Source organism: Oncorhynchus masou, chromosome 27 (assembly GCF_036934945.1).
Source record: "Oncorhynchus masou masou isolate Uvic2021 chromosome 27, UVic_Omas_1.1, whole genome shotgun sequence".
In the NCBI taxonomy this organism is placed as follows: domain Eukaryota; kingdom Metazoa; phylum Chordata; class Actinopteri; order Salmoniformes; family Salmonidae; genus Oncorhynchus; species Oncorhynchus masou.
Genome location: NC_088238.1, coordinates 45,439,880 through 45,456,197, shown reverse-complemented (window position 1 = coordinate 45,456,197; position 16,318 = coordinate 45,439,880). Strand labels below are relative to the sequence as shown.

The 16,318-nt window shown below is 42.0% G+C and overlaps 2 protein-coding genes across 3 annotated transcripts; both read left to right on the top strand.

The window, feature by feature from the left end:
- Positions 1-715: 715 nt before the first annotated feature.
- LOC135515504 (uncharacterized) lies at positions 716-12,528 on the top strand. Its single transcript, XM_064939129.1, has 6 exons — positions 716-800; positions 889-1,008; positions 1,159-1,500; positions 1,657-1,740; positions 11,463-11,647; positions 12,391-12,528. Exons 1-6 carry the CDS (start codon positions 716-718, stop codon positions 12,526-12,528), a joined length of 954 nt encoding a protein of 317 aa, XP_064795201.1.
- A 666-nt stretch (positions 12,529-13,194) lies between these two features.
- LOC135516275 (uncharacterized) lies at positions 13,195-15,953 on the top strand. 2 transcript variants are annotated; one of them, XM_064940444.1, is made up of 6 exons: positions 13,195-13,255; positions 13,359-13,706; positions 14,503-14,694; positions 14,873-15,004; positions 15,174-15,208; positions 15,571-15,953. In XM_064940444.1, the coding sequence occupies exons 1-6, from the start codon at positions 13,216-13,218 to the stop codon at positions 15,691-15,693; spliced, it is 870 nt and encodes a 289-aa protein (XP_064796516.1). In that variant the 5' UTR covers positions 13,195-13,215; the 3' UTR covers positions 15,694-15,953. The 2 variants fall into 2 exon arrangements, with proteins under 2 accessions (XP_064796516.1, XP_064796515.1); XM_064940443.1 differs by having other exon boundaries at positions 14,344-14,694.
- The last annotated feature ends 365 nt before the right edge of the window (positions 15,954-16,318 follow it).

Below are 16,318 nucleotides of genomic sequence, written 5' to 3'. Positions count from 1 at the left end.
AAAAGCATTTTCCAAATGCTAAACTGTGCAGGTTTTCTTAAACTATAGGTCCTGAGGTATTAGAATACATCTTTAATCACAGCCTATTTATTTTTCACTTTGGGTCATTGGAGAACGATTTGGGTCAAGGGAGGACAGTCAATATCTCATTTGGGTCTCGAGTTGAAAACATTTAAGAACCCTAAAGGATTCAACAAGAGTAGAAAGTGTGTAACCCCTGGGCTGGGCTGGGTTGGGGTCGGAAGTATTAGCAGCACTAGAGATCATTCACCATTTCCTAGTTAAACCTTAATTTTCACTAGGCATGTCAGTTTAAGAACAAATTCTTATTTACAATGACGTCCTATTTCAGTCAATGTATCATTTCTCTCAAAAAAGAATCAGCCGTATCAAGCAAATATTTGTTTGCCGTCCTATATTAGGTGCATATAAAGTGTCCCACTGTCAGACCCACACACAATACAGTGCAGAAGGGACTAATGTTACAATGATGAATAGAGAAGTATTTTTGTTTTACATCAACTTGTGTAAGTGTAAGACATTTTAATTGAGTTCCTTTTTTTAATCATTTGTAGTATGTAGTTTGAATATGATAAGTGAAGTGGATGTTCTGTCTGTAATGTGTAGAAATGCCTTTGTCTTTGATCCATTTTGTTTGTTTGCTTTGACATTTTGTGCTTTTACCAAACCAAACATAATCCAACCAACCCCTGCGATGGTTACTGAGCTGGGAGGCACTGTGACTCTCACTTGTCTTAGTTCAGATGAGTCAGTGACCAGATTTAATTGGTTCAAGCAGAGTTTTGGACAGGAACCCCTCCACATGACTTCATCTCTTTATGTTGGCCAAGATAGTTATTATTCCATCAACTTTATTAAGGAGAGGAGATGACAGCTATAACTTGACCATATCCAACACAGAGCCAGGGGACTCAGCTACATACTATTGTTCCACTAAGTCCATCTATGAGCTCACATATGGAGAGGGAACTGTATTAATTGTCAAAGGTAACTAAACATTTGCTTCTTCAATTTTGAATTGTGTGTCCCTGTATGTTGGTATGTTTGTACAACTACTTCATCAAATGTTACTGATGAATACATGGCTTTTCGTGTTTTCACCCACTTAGTTTTACATTAGTTACTCACTCTCTTCAGACTCAGAGTCCAACAGCATGTCTGTACTCCAGCAGCCTTTGTCTGAGTCAGTCCAGCCAGGAGACTCTGTGACTCTGAACTGTACAATACACACTGAGACCTGTACAGGAGAACATAGTGTCCTTTGGTTCAGACATGGCTCAGGAGAATCCCGTCCAGGAATCATTTACACCCATGGAAACTGGAGTGATCAGTGTGAGAAAAGCACTGAGACTGAGAAAAGCTGCATCTACAACCTCCCCAAGAGGAACCTCAGCCTCTCTGATGCTGGGACTTACTACTGTGCTGTGGCCTCATGTGAGGAGATACACTTTAGGAACGGGACCAAGTTGGACATTGACGGTAGGTGATACAGCTTCTATTTTATTTTATATCTACTGTATAGTCTACTATGTAGAACATACATTTACTAGCTATTCTGGGTTTCTTCTATTACTGTTTGAATTTCAACAGACCATAGAGCAGATCCTCTTCTCTTGGTGTCCTGCCTGGGTGTAGTATTGTGTGTCACGTTCACCTTGATCATTGTCCTGGTTTGCATCATGTACAAGATGAACAACACAACATGTGTGCAGTGCAGAGGTAAGTTACTATCCCTTGCTATTCGTTGATGTCACTATTTGTTGCTGTTTCAGTAGTAGAAGAAGAGGAAGTATCCTAATCTTTTTTGTAATCATTTTTAAGACTCGTCTCTCAGACCAGAGGTCCTGCAGTTACCAGGTCAGATGCAGGGGTAAGCAGAAATACTTTTATATTGTCTGAAGTCTATTGTGAAGCTTGTCTTTAACCAACTTCACTAATTGAATGTCAAAAATGCTATTTTGTGCTTCACAGGACCAAGATGGAGACAGTCTCCATTATGTTGCTCTGAATCTGAGCAACAAGAAGAACAGGTCTAGAAGACAGAGAGGTCACATGGAGACAGTGGTGTATGCTGGGGTCAGACAGTAGAACTGGATGAATGAACCAATGATAATTTTATACTAGATAACTCTTTAATAACTAGTTCTAACTTCATTAACTATCTATGAACGCATAAGCAGTCAAATGTGATAAACAGTGGTCATAGCTTTTTTTGTTATACAAAGTTGAAATAATTGATTGCATTGTTTCTCTGACAAACCAATCTTTACATTTGAATAATAATAATAATAATAATAATTTGGGGGATGCTTATATTTGTCTTGGTACACATCTGTGTATTGAAAATGTTTTTTTTGTTGTTGTTGCTAATCCCAACTCCCCCTGAGACACCAGCAGGGAGTGGGTTCACAGCCAGGGTCACCATTGTACAGCACCTCTGGAGCAATTAGGGTTAAGTGCCTTGCTCAAGGGCACAGTGACAGATTATTATTATTTTATTGTATTTGTTGTGCCCATTTTAGCAGCAGTAAAATAGTTGCTTGTGTAAAGAAAAATAAAGTGTTTCCAGCTGTTTGAATTTGAATAAATTGAACCCACTGCATACTATGATGATGTGGCGCGTTGTACAGACAGATGCTCTTAACTGTCTCAGACATTATGGTCCTTTTACAAAGCCTTGTGGTGAAGGTGGAGGTGTTGCAGTGACTTTCCACTGATGGAAACTAACCTCTTATAGACATTTAACACAGGAAGACTGACCTGCTCCCACACTACTCTCCACGTTGTCCCTAAGGGCCCCTTACTGTTCACACCAGTGAGTGGGTGTGAAACAGACCCTTCGTGCAGCAAAGACCAATCAATACAAATGTGTAGGTCAAAGTTGACTAAATTATGTGAAGTCTAGCAGTACCACATCATGTTACGATAAATGATTTAGGCCGCTTGCAACAGATTTACTCATGGTGAAAGAAGCCACAACAGCCACCACCACGGAAGGAGGACAGGCCATCGCCAGGCATCATTCTGTTGTAGCTTGTTTTAAAAAAAATGTTTTTTAAGACATAGGTCTACTTATTGCATCCTACACACCCCCTCACAGACACATCAACCTATTTACAGGTAGGCTGTGGTCTGCTGTCAACAAATCAAAGAGTTGTAACTAGCTACACTTTCGTGAGGCCTGTAGATCTTCTGCACAGCACCCTCTGTCTGTCTGTCTGTCTGTCTGTCTGTCTGTCTGTCTGTCTGTCTGTCTGTCTGTCTGTCTGTCTGTCTGTCTGTCTGTCTGTCTCGATTCAAATCAAGGGCTTTATTGGCATGGGTAACATATGTTATCATTGCAAAAGCAAGTGAAATAGGTAGTAAACAAAAGTGAAATAAACAATAAAAATCTCTCTCTCAAATCAAGGAGCTTTATTGACATGGGAAACATATGTTAACATTGCCAAAGCAAGTGAAGTAAATAATATACAAAGGTGAAATAAACAATAAAAATTAAAGGAAACATTACACTCACAGAGCGTACAGGTTGCAGTGGTGGGTAGTATATGGGGCTTTGGTGACAAAACTGATGCCACTGTGATAGGCTGCATCCAATTATTGTGTAAATGACAGGATCGGTAGGATGGTGAGTTTTACAAGGGTAGGTTTGGCAGCATGAGTAAAGGATGCTTTGATGCGAAATAGGAAGCTGATTCTAGATTTAATTTTGGATTGGAGATGCGAGTCTGGAAGGAGAGTTTACAGTCTAACCAGACACTGAGGTATTTGTAGTTGTCCACATATTCTAAGTCAGAGCCGTCCAGAGTAGTGATGCTGGGCGGGCAGGCAGGTGTGGGTAGAGATCGGTTGAAGAGCATGCATTTAGTTTTACTTGCCTTTAAGAGCAGTTGGAGGCCACGGAAGGAGAGTTGTATGGCATTGAAGCTCGTCTGGAGGTTAGTTAACTTCTTACGGCTGAGATCTCATTAACGGGATCGACTTGACAACAGCCAGTGAAAGTGCAGGGCGCCAAATTCAAACAACAGAAATTTCATAATTAAAATTCCTCAAACATATAAGTATTTTACACCATTTTAAAGATAAACTTGTAGTTAATCCCACCACAGTGTCCGATTTCAAAAAGGCTTTACGAAGAAAGCACACCATCTGATTATGTTAGGTCAGTACTAAGTCACAGAAAAACACAGCCATTTTTCCAGCCAAAGAGAGTCACAAAAAGCAGAAATAGAGATAAAATTAATCACTAACCTTTGCTGATCTTCATCAGATGACACTCATAGGACTTCATGTTACACAATACATGTATGTTTTGTTCGATACAGTTCATATTTATATCCAAAAATCTTAGTTTACATTGGCGCGTTATGTTCAGTAATGTTTTGCCTCCAAAACATCCAGTGATTTTCCAGAGAGCCACATCAATTTACAGAAATACTCATAATAAACATTGAGAAAAGATACAAGTGTTATACATGGAACTTTAAATCTTTACGGAGAAAGCACACCTCTTCATTGTGGATCTGTGTAATCTGAGGGAAATATGTGTCTCTCACTCTCTCTTTATTTTTCTTTCTCTTTATTTTTCTCTCTCTTTCTTTCTCTCTGTCCGTCTCTCTCTCTTTCTCTGTTTTTCTCTCTTTCTCTGTTTTTCTCTGTCTTTCTCTCTCTATGTCTTTCTCTTCTCTTTTTGTCTTTCGCTTTTTCTCTGCCTTTCTTTCTTTCTCTGTCGTTCTCTCTCTGGCTCTCTTTCTCTCTCTCTCTGTCTTTCTTCATTGACTTTCTCTCTGTGGTTTCCAGCAGGATGTCTCAGTGGTGTCAGTCAGTTGTTTCACATACTCCATAATCTCTCTTCAAGTTGCCCATGTTAGCAACAGTAGACCAGTATTTTCACGAGGCAGCTTGATATCTATATATCTATATATATACAGTGCCTTGCAAAAGTATTCGGCCCCCTTGAACTTTGCGACCTTTTGCCACATTTCAGGCTTCAAACATAAAGATATAAAACTGTATTTTTTGTGAAGAATCAACAACAAGTGGGACACAATCATGAAGTGTAACGACATTTATTGGATATTTCAAACTTTTTTAACAAATCAAAAACTGAAAAATTGGGCGTGCAAAATTATTCAGCCCCTTTACTGTCAGTGCAGCAAACTCTCTCCAGAAGTTCAGTGAGGATCTCTGAATGATCCAATGTTGACCTAAATGACTAATGATGATAAATACAATCCACCTGTGTGTAATCAAGTCTCCGTATAAATGCACCTCCACTGTGATAGTCTCAGAGGTCCGTTAAAAGCGCAGAGAGCATCATGAAGAACAAGGAACACACCAGGCAGGTCCGAGATACTATTGTGAAGAAGTGTAAAGCCGGATTTGGATACAAAAAGATTTCCCAAGCTTTAAACATCCCAAGGAGCACTGTGCAAGCGATAATATTGAAATGGAAGGAGTATCAGACCACTGCAAATCTACCAAGACCTGGCCGTCCCTCTAAACTTTCAGCTCATACAAGGAGAAGACTGATCAGAGATGCAGTCAAGAGGCCCATGATCACTCTGAATGAACTGCAGAGATCTACAGCTGAGGTGGGAGACTCTGTCCATAGGACAACAATCAGTCGTATATTGCACAAATCTGGCCTTTTATGGAAGAGTGGCAAGAAGAAAGCCATTTCTTAAAGATATCCATAAAAGTGTCATTTAAAGTTTGCCACAAGCCACCTGGGAGACACACCAAACATGTGGAAGAAGGTGCTCTGGTCAGATGAAACCAAAATTGAACTTTTTGGCAACAATGCAAAACGTTATGTTTGGCGTAAAAGCAACACAGCTCATAACCCTGAATACACCATCCCCACTGTCAAACATGGTGGTGGCAGCATCATGGTTTGGGCCTGCTTTTCTTCAGCAGGGACAGGGAAGATGGTTAAAATTTATGGGAAGATGGATGGAGCCAAATACAGGACCATTCTGGAAGAAAACCTGATGGAGTCTGCAAAAGACCTGAGACTGGGACGGAGATTTGTCTTCCAACAAGACAATGATCCAAAACATAAAGCAAAATCTACAATGGAATGGTTCAAAAATAAACATATCCAGGTGTCCAATCGAGAATCTGTGGAAAGAACTGAAAACTGCTGTTCACAAATGCTCTCCATCCAACCTCACTGAGCTCGAGCTGTTTTGCAAGGAGGAATGGGAAAAATTTTCAGTCTCTCGATGTGCAAAACTGATAGAGACATACTCCAAGCGACTTACAGCTGTAATTGCAGCAAAAGGTGGCGCTACAAAGTATTAACTTAAGGGGGCTGAATAATTTTGCACGCCCAATTTTTCCGTTTTTGATTTGTTAAAAAAGTTTGAAATATCCAATAAATGTCGTTCCACTTCATGATTGTGTCCCACTTGTTGTTGATTCTTCACAAAAAAATACAGTTTTATATCTTTATGTTTGAAGCCTGAAATGTGGCAAAAGGTCGCAAAGTTCAAGGGGGCTGTAACTGTTATGCACTTGAGTGAAGACCCAAAAGCGGTTTAACAGAAACAGAGTTCTTTAATGAGAAAACAGGAATGGCATAGATCCTCTTCCGACGTTGACAATGGCACAATAGACTACCCGCAGAGAGGGCGACAAATGAAACATAAAGTCCCTCTGATGAATAGCAGGTTAGCGGCGACAGGCTGCAGGTCGCTCTGGGTCGGTGCGGGTCACAGAGGAACGGTGGTACCTGATCACACGTAGCATCAGATGAACTGGACACAGTGCAAACGAAAGACAGTTAGAAGTGTACAGGATGCACCTGCCAGGCAGACTCCGACAGGATAGGACAAGGAGGAAGCAAACGAGACGATAGCTTGCTTCTGGCATGAGAAACACAAACGAGAATCTGACACCGAAAGTAGCAGGAACAGAGAGAGAAATAGAGACCTAATCAGAGGGAAAAAAGGGAACAGGTGGGGAAAGGGTGAACGAGGTAGTTAGGGGAGATGAGGAACAGCTGGAGAAGGAGAGAAAGAGAAGGTAACCTAATAAAACCAGCAGAGAGAGACAGAGTGAAGAGAAAGGACAGGAACAGACATAATAAGACATGACAGTAACGGCATTCTTCGTTTGGTGAATGAGAGTCGGACCGAAATGCAGAGTGTTGGTTACTCATGTTTTTTAATGAAGAAAAAACGGAACTATACATGAAATAACTAATAAATACAAAACAACAAAACGGAACGTGAAACCTAATTACAGCCTATCTGGTGAAACTACACAGAGACAGGAACAATCACCCACGAAATACATAGTGAAACCCAGGCTACCTAAATACGGTTCCCTATCAGAGACAACAAGAATCACCTGACTCTGATTGAGAACCGCCTCAGGCAGCCAAACCTAAAGTAAACACACCCCTAATCAACCACAATCCCAATGCCTACAAAAACCCCAATCCGACAACACAATAACATAAACCCATGTCACACCCTGGCCTGACCAACTAATGAACTAAAACACAAAATACTAAGACCAAGGCGTGACAGAACCCCCCCCTAAGGTGCGTACTCCCGAACGCACCTCAAAACCATAGGGAGGGTCCGGGTGGGCATCTGTCCATGGTGGCGGTTCCGGCTCGGGACGTGGACCCCACTCCATAAATGTCATAGTTCCTCCCCTTCGCGTCCTGGGATAATCCACCCTCGCCGCCGACCACGGCCTAATAGTCCTCACCCAGAACCCCACTGAACTGAGGAGTAGCTCGTGACTGAGGGGCAGCTCGGGACTGAGGGGCAGCTCGGGACTGAAGCAGCTCGGGACTGAGGGGAAGCTCGGGACTGAGGGGAAGCTCGGGACTGAGGGGAAGCCCAGCACTGAGAGGAAGCCCAGCCAGGCAGTTGAATCCGGCAGATCCTGGCTGGCTGGCAGTTCTGGCAGATCCTGGCTGACTGGCGGATCTGGAAGAGTCTGGTTGACTAGCAGATCTGGAAGAGTCTGGTTGACTAGCAGATCTGGAAGAGTCTGGTTGACTAGCAGATCTGGAAGAGTCTGGTGACTGCAGATCTGGAAGAGTCTGGCAGATCTGGAAGATCCTGGTGACTGGATCTGGAAGAGTCTGACTAGCAGATCTGGAAGAGTCTGGTTGACTGGCATATCTGGAAGAGTCTGGTTGACTGGCAGATCTGGAAGAGTCTAGCTGACTGGCAGATCTGGAAGAGTCTGGTTGACTGGCAGATCTGGAAGAGTCTGGTTGACTAACAGATCTGGAAGAGTCTGGTTGACTAACAGATCTGGAAGAGTCTGGTTGACTAACAGATCTGGAAGAGTCTGGTTGACTGGCAGATCTGGAAGAGTCTGGCTGACTGGCAGATCTGGAAGAGTCTGGCTGACTGGCAGATCTGGAAGAGTCTGGCTGACTGGCAGATCTGGAAGAGTCTGGCTGACTGGCAGATCTGGAAGAGTCTGGCTGACTGGCAGATCTGGAAGAGTCTGGCTGACTGACAGATCTGGAAAAGTCTGGCTGACTGGCGGATCCTGGCAGACTGACGGCTCTGGCTGCTTCATGCTGACTGACGGCTCTGGCTGCTCCATGCTGACTGACAGCTCTGACTGCTCCATGCAGACTGGCAGCTCTAGCTGCTCCATGCAGACTGGCAGCTCAGGCTGCTCTGAACAGGCAGGAGGCTCCGGCAGCGCTGTAGATGAGGAAGGCTCTAGAAGAGCTGAACAGGCGGGAGACTCCGACAGCGCAGGAGAGGCGAGGCGCACTGTAGGCCTGATGCGTGGTGCTGGCACTGGTGGTATTGGGCCGAAGACACGCACAGGAAGCCTGGTGCGGGGAGCTGCTACCGGAGGGCTGGGGTGTGAAGGTGGTACTGGATAGACCGGACCGTGCAGGCGCACTGGAGCTCTTGAGCACTGAGCCTGCCCATCCTTACTCTCGGTCGCCCTGCCAGTACAGCGAGGTGGAATAGCCCGCACTGGGCTATGTAGGCGAACCGGAGACACCGAGCGCAAGGCTGGTGCCATGTAAGCCGGCCCAAGGAGACGCACTGGGGGCCAGATGCGTAGAGCCGGCTTCATGGCATTTGGCTCGACGCTCAATCTAGCCCGTCCGATACGCGGAGCTGAAATATACCGCACTGGGCTATGCACCCGCACTGGGGACACCGTGCGCACCACTGCATAACACGGTGCCTGCCCGGTCTCTCTAGCCCCCCGGTAAGCACAGGGAGTTTGCGCAGGTCTCCTACCTGGCGTAGCCATACTCCCTGAAAGCCCCCCCCAAGAAATTTTTGGGGCTGATTCCCGGGCTTCCATCCACGTCGCCGTGCTGCCTCCTCATACCAGCGCCTCTCCGCTTTAGCCGCCTCTAGTTCCTCCTTGGGGCGGCGATATTCACCAGGCTGAGCCCAGGGTCCTTTTCCGTCCAGTTCTTCCTCCCATGTCCAATTCTCCAAGTGGTGCAGCCTCTCCCACTGAAGCTGCTTCTGTTGCCTCTCCTGTGGCTCCTGCCTGTTAACACGCTGCTCGGTCCGTGTGTGGTGGGTGATTCTGTAACGGCGTTCTTCGTTTGTTGAATGAGAGTCGGACCGAAATGCAGCGTGTTGGTTACTCATGTTTTTTAATGAAGAAAAAACGGAACTATACATGAAATAACTAATAAATACAAAACAACAAAACGGAACGTGAAACCTAATTACAGCCTATCTGGTGAAACTACACAGAGACAGGAACAATCACCCACGAAATACATAGTGAAACCCAGGCTACCTAAATACGGTTCCCTATCAGAGACAACAAGAATCACCTGACTCTGATTGAGAACCGCCTCAGGCAGCCAAACCTAAAGTAAACACACCCCTAATCAACCACAATCCCAATGCCTACAAAAACCCCAATCCGACAACACAATAACATAAACCCATGTCACACCCTGGCCTGACCAACTAATGAACTAAAACACAAAATACTAAGACCAAGGCGTGACAGGGGCCGAATACTTTCGCAAGGCACTGTATATATTCAGCTGAAATCTGTGAAAAACCACAATGAACTTTGTATTGGGTCATTTGACCAAGACATCTGAAGTACTTTGTCCCATGCACATGACAGTTTTAAGTGTGATGCAAAGCATCATCATCACCTGGGAGAAGAAGAATGAGCCTCCTCATATTCATATCATAGGAGGGCTGTTATCTGTCCATACATTGGAGAATAAATGTATATGAGATATTGCTGGTTAAGACTATTATCATTGATTCTGTAGATGTTTCTCTGTGTTATGAAGTGATGTGTCGTGGTCATAGAAGCCCTCGAGGATGACAGTGTCATAAAATGTGGCCAACAAGGTCACAACTACTGTATGACTCCCATGGACAACCACGGCAAGAACAACTGATGAAGTGAAGTGAACCATTGATGCTTGCGGTTATGTCTTATATGTTCCCGGTGGACAAGCCCTCAGGTGGACGGCTGTAGTACATAGTATTGTAAACAGTATGAGCTGTATTTAGGTCTAATAAAGGATAAATCCACACTAGTCACATTCAGCTTAAAAATACAAGAAAAAAATTGACATTGCAATGTGATAAAGTTGTAACACATGTTCAAGCTGTACAACAACATGAATGCACAGTGTTTGTCGCATTCATGACCCACCGGGCCAACCAATCAAATCTGAACATCCAGATCAGATGGTACCGGAGATCAACCAATGAAAGCAAACACAAGTTTCCTTTCTCTTCTGTAGAGAGACTGCATTTCACACAGGTCAATATCATCACTTGAAGGATCAAGCCAGATGAACAAACTCTCTATTTCATTTTTTTTTTCATCTGGAAAGCTTGTAAGTAACATCTATCTCAATTTACTAATCTTATAACTGTTAAACATACATTACAGGTTCTTACTATATTTGGTGCATGTTCTTTCAACATGGTACATGTATTATTATAATTCAGGAGTGTCTAAAACACAAATAATTGTTCAGCCTGCTTCTTTCCAGGAGGCAATGTGAGTATTGTCACATGACCAGTGAGAACATCAACTTCATGGTATGGTACAAACTCACCACTGGCACTGTGCTTCAATACATTGCTAAATATTTCAAGTACCAGAGTGATGTACAATTCTACAATGAATTTGATGATGGATGATTCTCTGTGCTGGCTGGCAAAAACACATTTCACCTCAATGTTTCTGACACAAAACAAGAGGACATTGGGAACTACTTCACATACAGTATGTTCTCTGAATATTTGTAAATAGTTATTTTATCACATTTCATCTGTTATTTAACTTTGTTATCAGACACAACTTTAAAGAGAAAGACTGTTATACAGCAACCTGTGTCAGAGTCAGTCCAGCCAGGAGACTCTGTGACTCTGAACTGTACAATACACACAGTGTCTATTGGATCAGACATGGCTCAGGAGAATCCCATACAGGAATCATTTACACCCATGGAAACAGGAGTGATCAGTGTGAGAAGAGCCCTGAGGCTGGGTCTCCTACACAGAGCTGTGTCTACAACCTCCCCAAGAGGAACCTCAGCCTCTCTGATGCTGGGACTTACTACTGTGCTGTGGCCTCATGTTGGGAGATACTGTTTGGGAACTGGACCAAGCTGGACGTTGATAGGAATTTCTTTCACTTCATTTTTAACAGAAAACATGTTGAGATTTGGGAATGTCATTTTAGGCTAAAATTGAGAAAAGAGTCAGATCCTTAGTAAGGGCTTTTACCTGAAGAAATTGTTATTACTATATTAATTTAATGTTGTATTGCTAGATGCTGAGCATAATAAATGTAATTCTTTGGTTTTAGGGTATGATTTCCCCCTGACTCCCACTGCTCTTGAACTGGTCACACCAACCATTGTGTTTGTGATTGTCGTCATTCTACTGACATGTTGGATATGCAAGGAAAGGACCAGAGGGCCTGAAGGTAGAGTCAGGCTTACTGTTGTTTTGCATGTTTCCAGCATATGTGTAGTTACACTAATATCCTTGCTGTTGTTTGTTGTTTGACTAGCTAATATATGTGTGACCTGTCCAAACCATCATTTAACATTACATTTAATATGACTTATAGTTACACCTTCTAATATACTGCATTTGTGGGATTTTTTCATTGACTATAAGTTTGTTTTTACGATGTCCAAACCATATTGATTGTTTCAGCGAGATAGCTTGTATATGTAACACGTTTTTATCTACTTGTTTTTAATTTGAAGATGCAACTGATAGATCACCAATCCCATCAGTCAATCAGGTAAACTCTTTGTTGTATCGCTTTTTTCTCCATCTCTAAAGGGTTTATCTAGGAGATGTGACCAGTATAATGTCTTGTTATGGCTCCACCTCTCTCATACAGAACCAAGACAGTGACGTGGTAAACTATGCAGCTGTGAGTTTCACCACCAAGAAAAGCCCCTCCTCCAGAAGAGAGGGATCCCAGACCAGCAGAGAGGATGCAGAGAACTCTGAGGTCAGGTACCTTCAGCAGGAGTGAGATATGGGAACAACCTCACCACATTGAACGGAAACCACATCCATATACAATAGAAATAACTTTGAAGGCCTTGTGATAACTGGGAAAAAACTGCTTTTTGGATGTAAATAATAGCTAAATAAAATAGGAAATAGCTCTTTGTAGCCATTTGTATTAGAATATTTGATGAATAGGCTTTCATTGTTTCTCTAATGTCTTAAATATGCTAATTGAATAAAGGTTTTGGATCAGAAATCACTGCTTCCTTCATGAGTTTGTTATTACACCCTAGTTTATTTTCATCATGTTATATGTTAACGTTTAGAAATATTAAACTGTTAAAAAAATTACCCTCGAGGTGAACTGTGAAGTCAAAATAAAGACAGGGAAGTCCCTAAGTAGGTTTGAGTTTCCTTACTCACAACATGGGTTACCATCTGATCCAAACATCATATTTCCAGGTTGTATTGTCTTGTATCCTTTCTTGCAAAGTGACACTGATTCAAACTTCATAGAAAGACTGTTCCTGTTTCCACATATGACCTACTCGGCAGCCAATCAGATGATGAGCCGAACATACAAATCTGACAGACCAATCAGATGCCCCCTAGATCTGACCAATCAGACATAAGATATGTGAGTCTGACTTTGTACAGGATGCACTTAACAAATCACCCCTGCACCAGAAAAGCTTGGGGTGAGGACAAGATGGTTGAGCTCTTGGTCTTTCTTCTTCTCTGCATCTTTTGTAAGTGACACATTCCTAAGAAAGTCTCGTTTAAATCTGGGATCAATAATAAGTGTTTGGTATATTGTCTTTTTCTCAATGGAAATACCTGATTTTGTTTCAGATGTGACTAAATCATCTGAGATTTCTCAGCCTGCTCCATTCCTAGCTGCAAAGTTGGGGGACAACGTGACAGTTGAATGCCATGTAACCAGTAATGTTGATCACATGGTGTGGTACAAGATGACCACTGGCAAGAAACTCCAGTGTGTGGCAAAGGCAGAGATCTTTTACAAACATGTACAATATTTTGGTAACTTCAAAAACTGGCGTTTTGGGGTATTGATAGAAAAAAGAAAATGTCACCTAACTATATCTGCCACGAAGCCAGAGGACATTGGAATATACTACTGTGGAGTCTTGCACTTAAACTTTGTAGAGTTTGGACCTGGAACCGCCTTGATGGTTAAAGGTAATGATAACACAGTATTTACAACATGTACGTTTACATGCACACCAGTAATTTGTTATTACTGATTATGGCAGAAGGCTGAGTACGGTGTTAGTCGTGTAGACACCTTACTCGGCGTAAGGTCGTGATCGTAGTACGCACACGGCGATTAAAACACCTGGTTATCTGAGAAGTCCGTAGAGTTATTAGGACATGTCATCACCTTCATTGGCGTTCCGGTGGTGTATTTGATCTGTGCATGTGCTAGCACCAGTCGAGCACGTCTTGCCCTTTAGCACGAGGAAAGTCAGTTCGGAACAACAATGTATGTGTCTTAAAAGTCGTTTTCACGTAGCTACAAACTTTCTATGTCTTAACACAGAATGAAATATGCTCTCCAAAATGAACATGCTCCTTCTGGTATACATTTTATTTTGATTGCCAATTTTCTGCAGCCTGATTTCAGATGTGTCCATGTAAACAGGATTATTAGGAAAATTGTTGTTCTTGCAAAGCATATAAACATTTTAATCTAACTACTATATTACTCTGGCAATCCACAATAATCACATTAATGTAAGAGGAAAACAAATGCTGGTTAATGAAAACAAATGTATTTGTGGATGTAATATTGAATAATTTTTTATTAATTTCAAAGGTGCTCAGTTGAACAGTGATACTGTTGTACAGCAGCCTGCTTCTGAGTCAGTCCAGCTTGGAGACTCTGTGACTCTGAATTGTACAATACACACTAAGACCTGTGCAGGAGACCACAGTGTATATTGGTTCAGACATGTCTCAGTAAAATCCCGTCCAGGAATAATTTACACCCATGGAGACAGGAGTGATCAGTGTGAGAAGAGCTCCGAGGCTGGGTCTCCTACACAGAGCTGTGTCTACAACCTCCCTAAGAGGAACCTCAGCCTCTCTGATGCAGGGACTTACTACTGTGCTGTGGCCTCATGTGGGGACATACTGTTTGGGAACGGGACCAATATGGATATTGAAGGTAATTCCCATTTGATCTGTAAATGATATATTCAGAAAAATTAACCTAAAAAAGTACATACTTTTGTCACAACAAGATAGAGCTGTACCACCATTAGATTATTAGTGCATTATTTTATTGTTTGATGGTCTTACTACTAAGGGTTAATTAATACAAAATACCTGTACATTCTCCACAGTTCCAGAGCATGATTCAACATTTGATCTGAGTCCTACTGTTGTGGCCTTGATCGTCTCCAACATCGTTCTGGGGATAGTGACCCTTCTACTGGTCTGGGCGCTGTGCAAGACTCTGAACAGAGATTGCAGAGGTATTACTTTATATCAAGTCTAATGTTTCATGTCAATAAAATGTACATTCTGCAAACATCATTTCAATTTCCAAGTTATAAGCATAGTTAACTAACTACACGAGGTTAAACAGAAAAATGTATTGTCTTCAGATTAATTGCTGGCATTCCTCTATTTCAATCTTTCAAGGGAAGACAGATGTCCCAAAGTCGTTTGGCAATCAGGTAATTTTGTCAAAATGTTCAAATACAGTATATTTTCAGTTTTTACAAGTGTTTCTTTACAACTGCTATTTCACTTTCCTTACAGCTAGTATTCAGTTTATGTACGCTTTTTATGTTATTAAGCTTTTTTGGAAGTAATACGTCACTGTACTAGATGTAGCCTACTGATCTTTGTGATCGTTGTTGATTTTTCCATGGAACTTCTGTCTCTGTTCCACTGACTGTCAGGTCATTGTAGTGGGTGTACAGTCTGAACTGTCATGTCTTTTGTAGAGTGTTTTCTTCCACAAGAGAATAGAAACACTATATAGTAGTTCATGCTGTCATCATAATGTATTTTCTCATGGCTCCACCCCCTTCAGAATCAAGACAGTGACGTGTTGAACTACGCAGCTGTCAGTTTCACCCCCAAGAACAACTCCTCCTCTAGAACAGCAAGAAAGAAGACCAGCAGAGACGATGCAGTGTATTCTGATGTCAGATAACTTCAGCAGCAGTGAAAGATATCACCACTGTCACAAGACTCCAAGTACTATTGGTAGCCTAATAAAACTGCTTTTGGTAACTGACATTAGTATGGCATTTTACACACAACAAAGAAACTGTAATTTGAACATTGTCTATATGTTAGATTTATATAATGATCCTGTAATGCCTGAAATTGCCATCACGTTTGACAGCTTGTAAGAAATCATCTAATAGAGAATTCTGTTTTTGTTGTATGACTGTCTGTTTTTAACCTAATAAACCATTCATTTATACACACTGTACATCTCTTTATACACGCTACACATACTGCATATATATATTGGTGTTAGGGGGCAGTATTTTCATTTTTGGAAAAAAAAGTTCCCGTTTTAAACGTGATATTTTGTCAGGAAAAGACGCTAGAATATGCATAAAATTGACAGCTTTGGATAGAAAACACTCTAACGTTTCCAAAACTGTAAAGATATTGTCTGTGAGTATAACAGAACTGATGTTGCAGGCGAAAGCCTGAGAAAAATCCAATCCGGAAGTGCCCCAGGTTTTGAAAGCACTGCGTTCCAATGACTCCCTATTCAGCTGTGAATGTACCATCAACGACCTTACACTTTCTACGTATTCCCC

Coding starts and splice junctions, on each gene's coding strand:
- LOC135515504 (XM_064939129.1), top strand. CDS start 716: ATGGTTACTGAGCTGGGAGGCACTGTGACTCTCACTTGTCTTAGTTCA. Junction 801..888: donor ATTTAATTGGTTCAAGCAGA/GTTTTGGACAGG, acceptor TAAGGAGAGGAG/ATGACAGCTATAACTTGACC. Junction 1,741..11,462: donor AACATGTGTGCAGTGCAGAG/GTAAGTTACTAT, acceptor AATCCCATACAG/GAATCATTTACACCCATGGA.
- LOC135516275 (XM_064940443.1), top strand. CDS start 13,216: ATGGTTGAGCTCTTGGTCTTTCTTCTTCTCTGCATCTTTT. Junction 13,256..13,358: donor TCTTCTTCTCTGCATCTTTT/GTAAGTGACACA, acceptor ATTTTGTTTCAG/ATGTGACTAAATCATCTGAG. Junction 15,005..15,173: donor TCTGAACAGAGATTGCAGAG/GTATTACTTTAT, acceptor CAATCTTTCAAG/GGAAGACAGATGTCCCAAAG.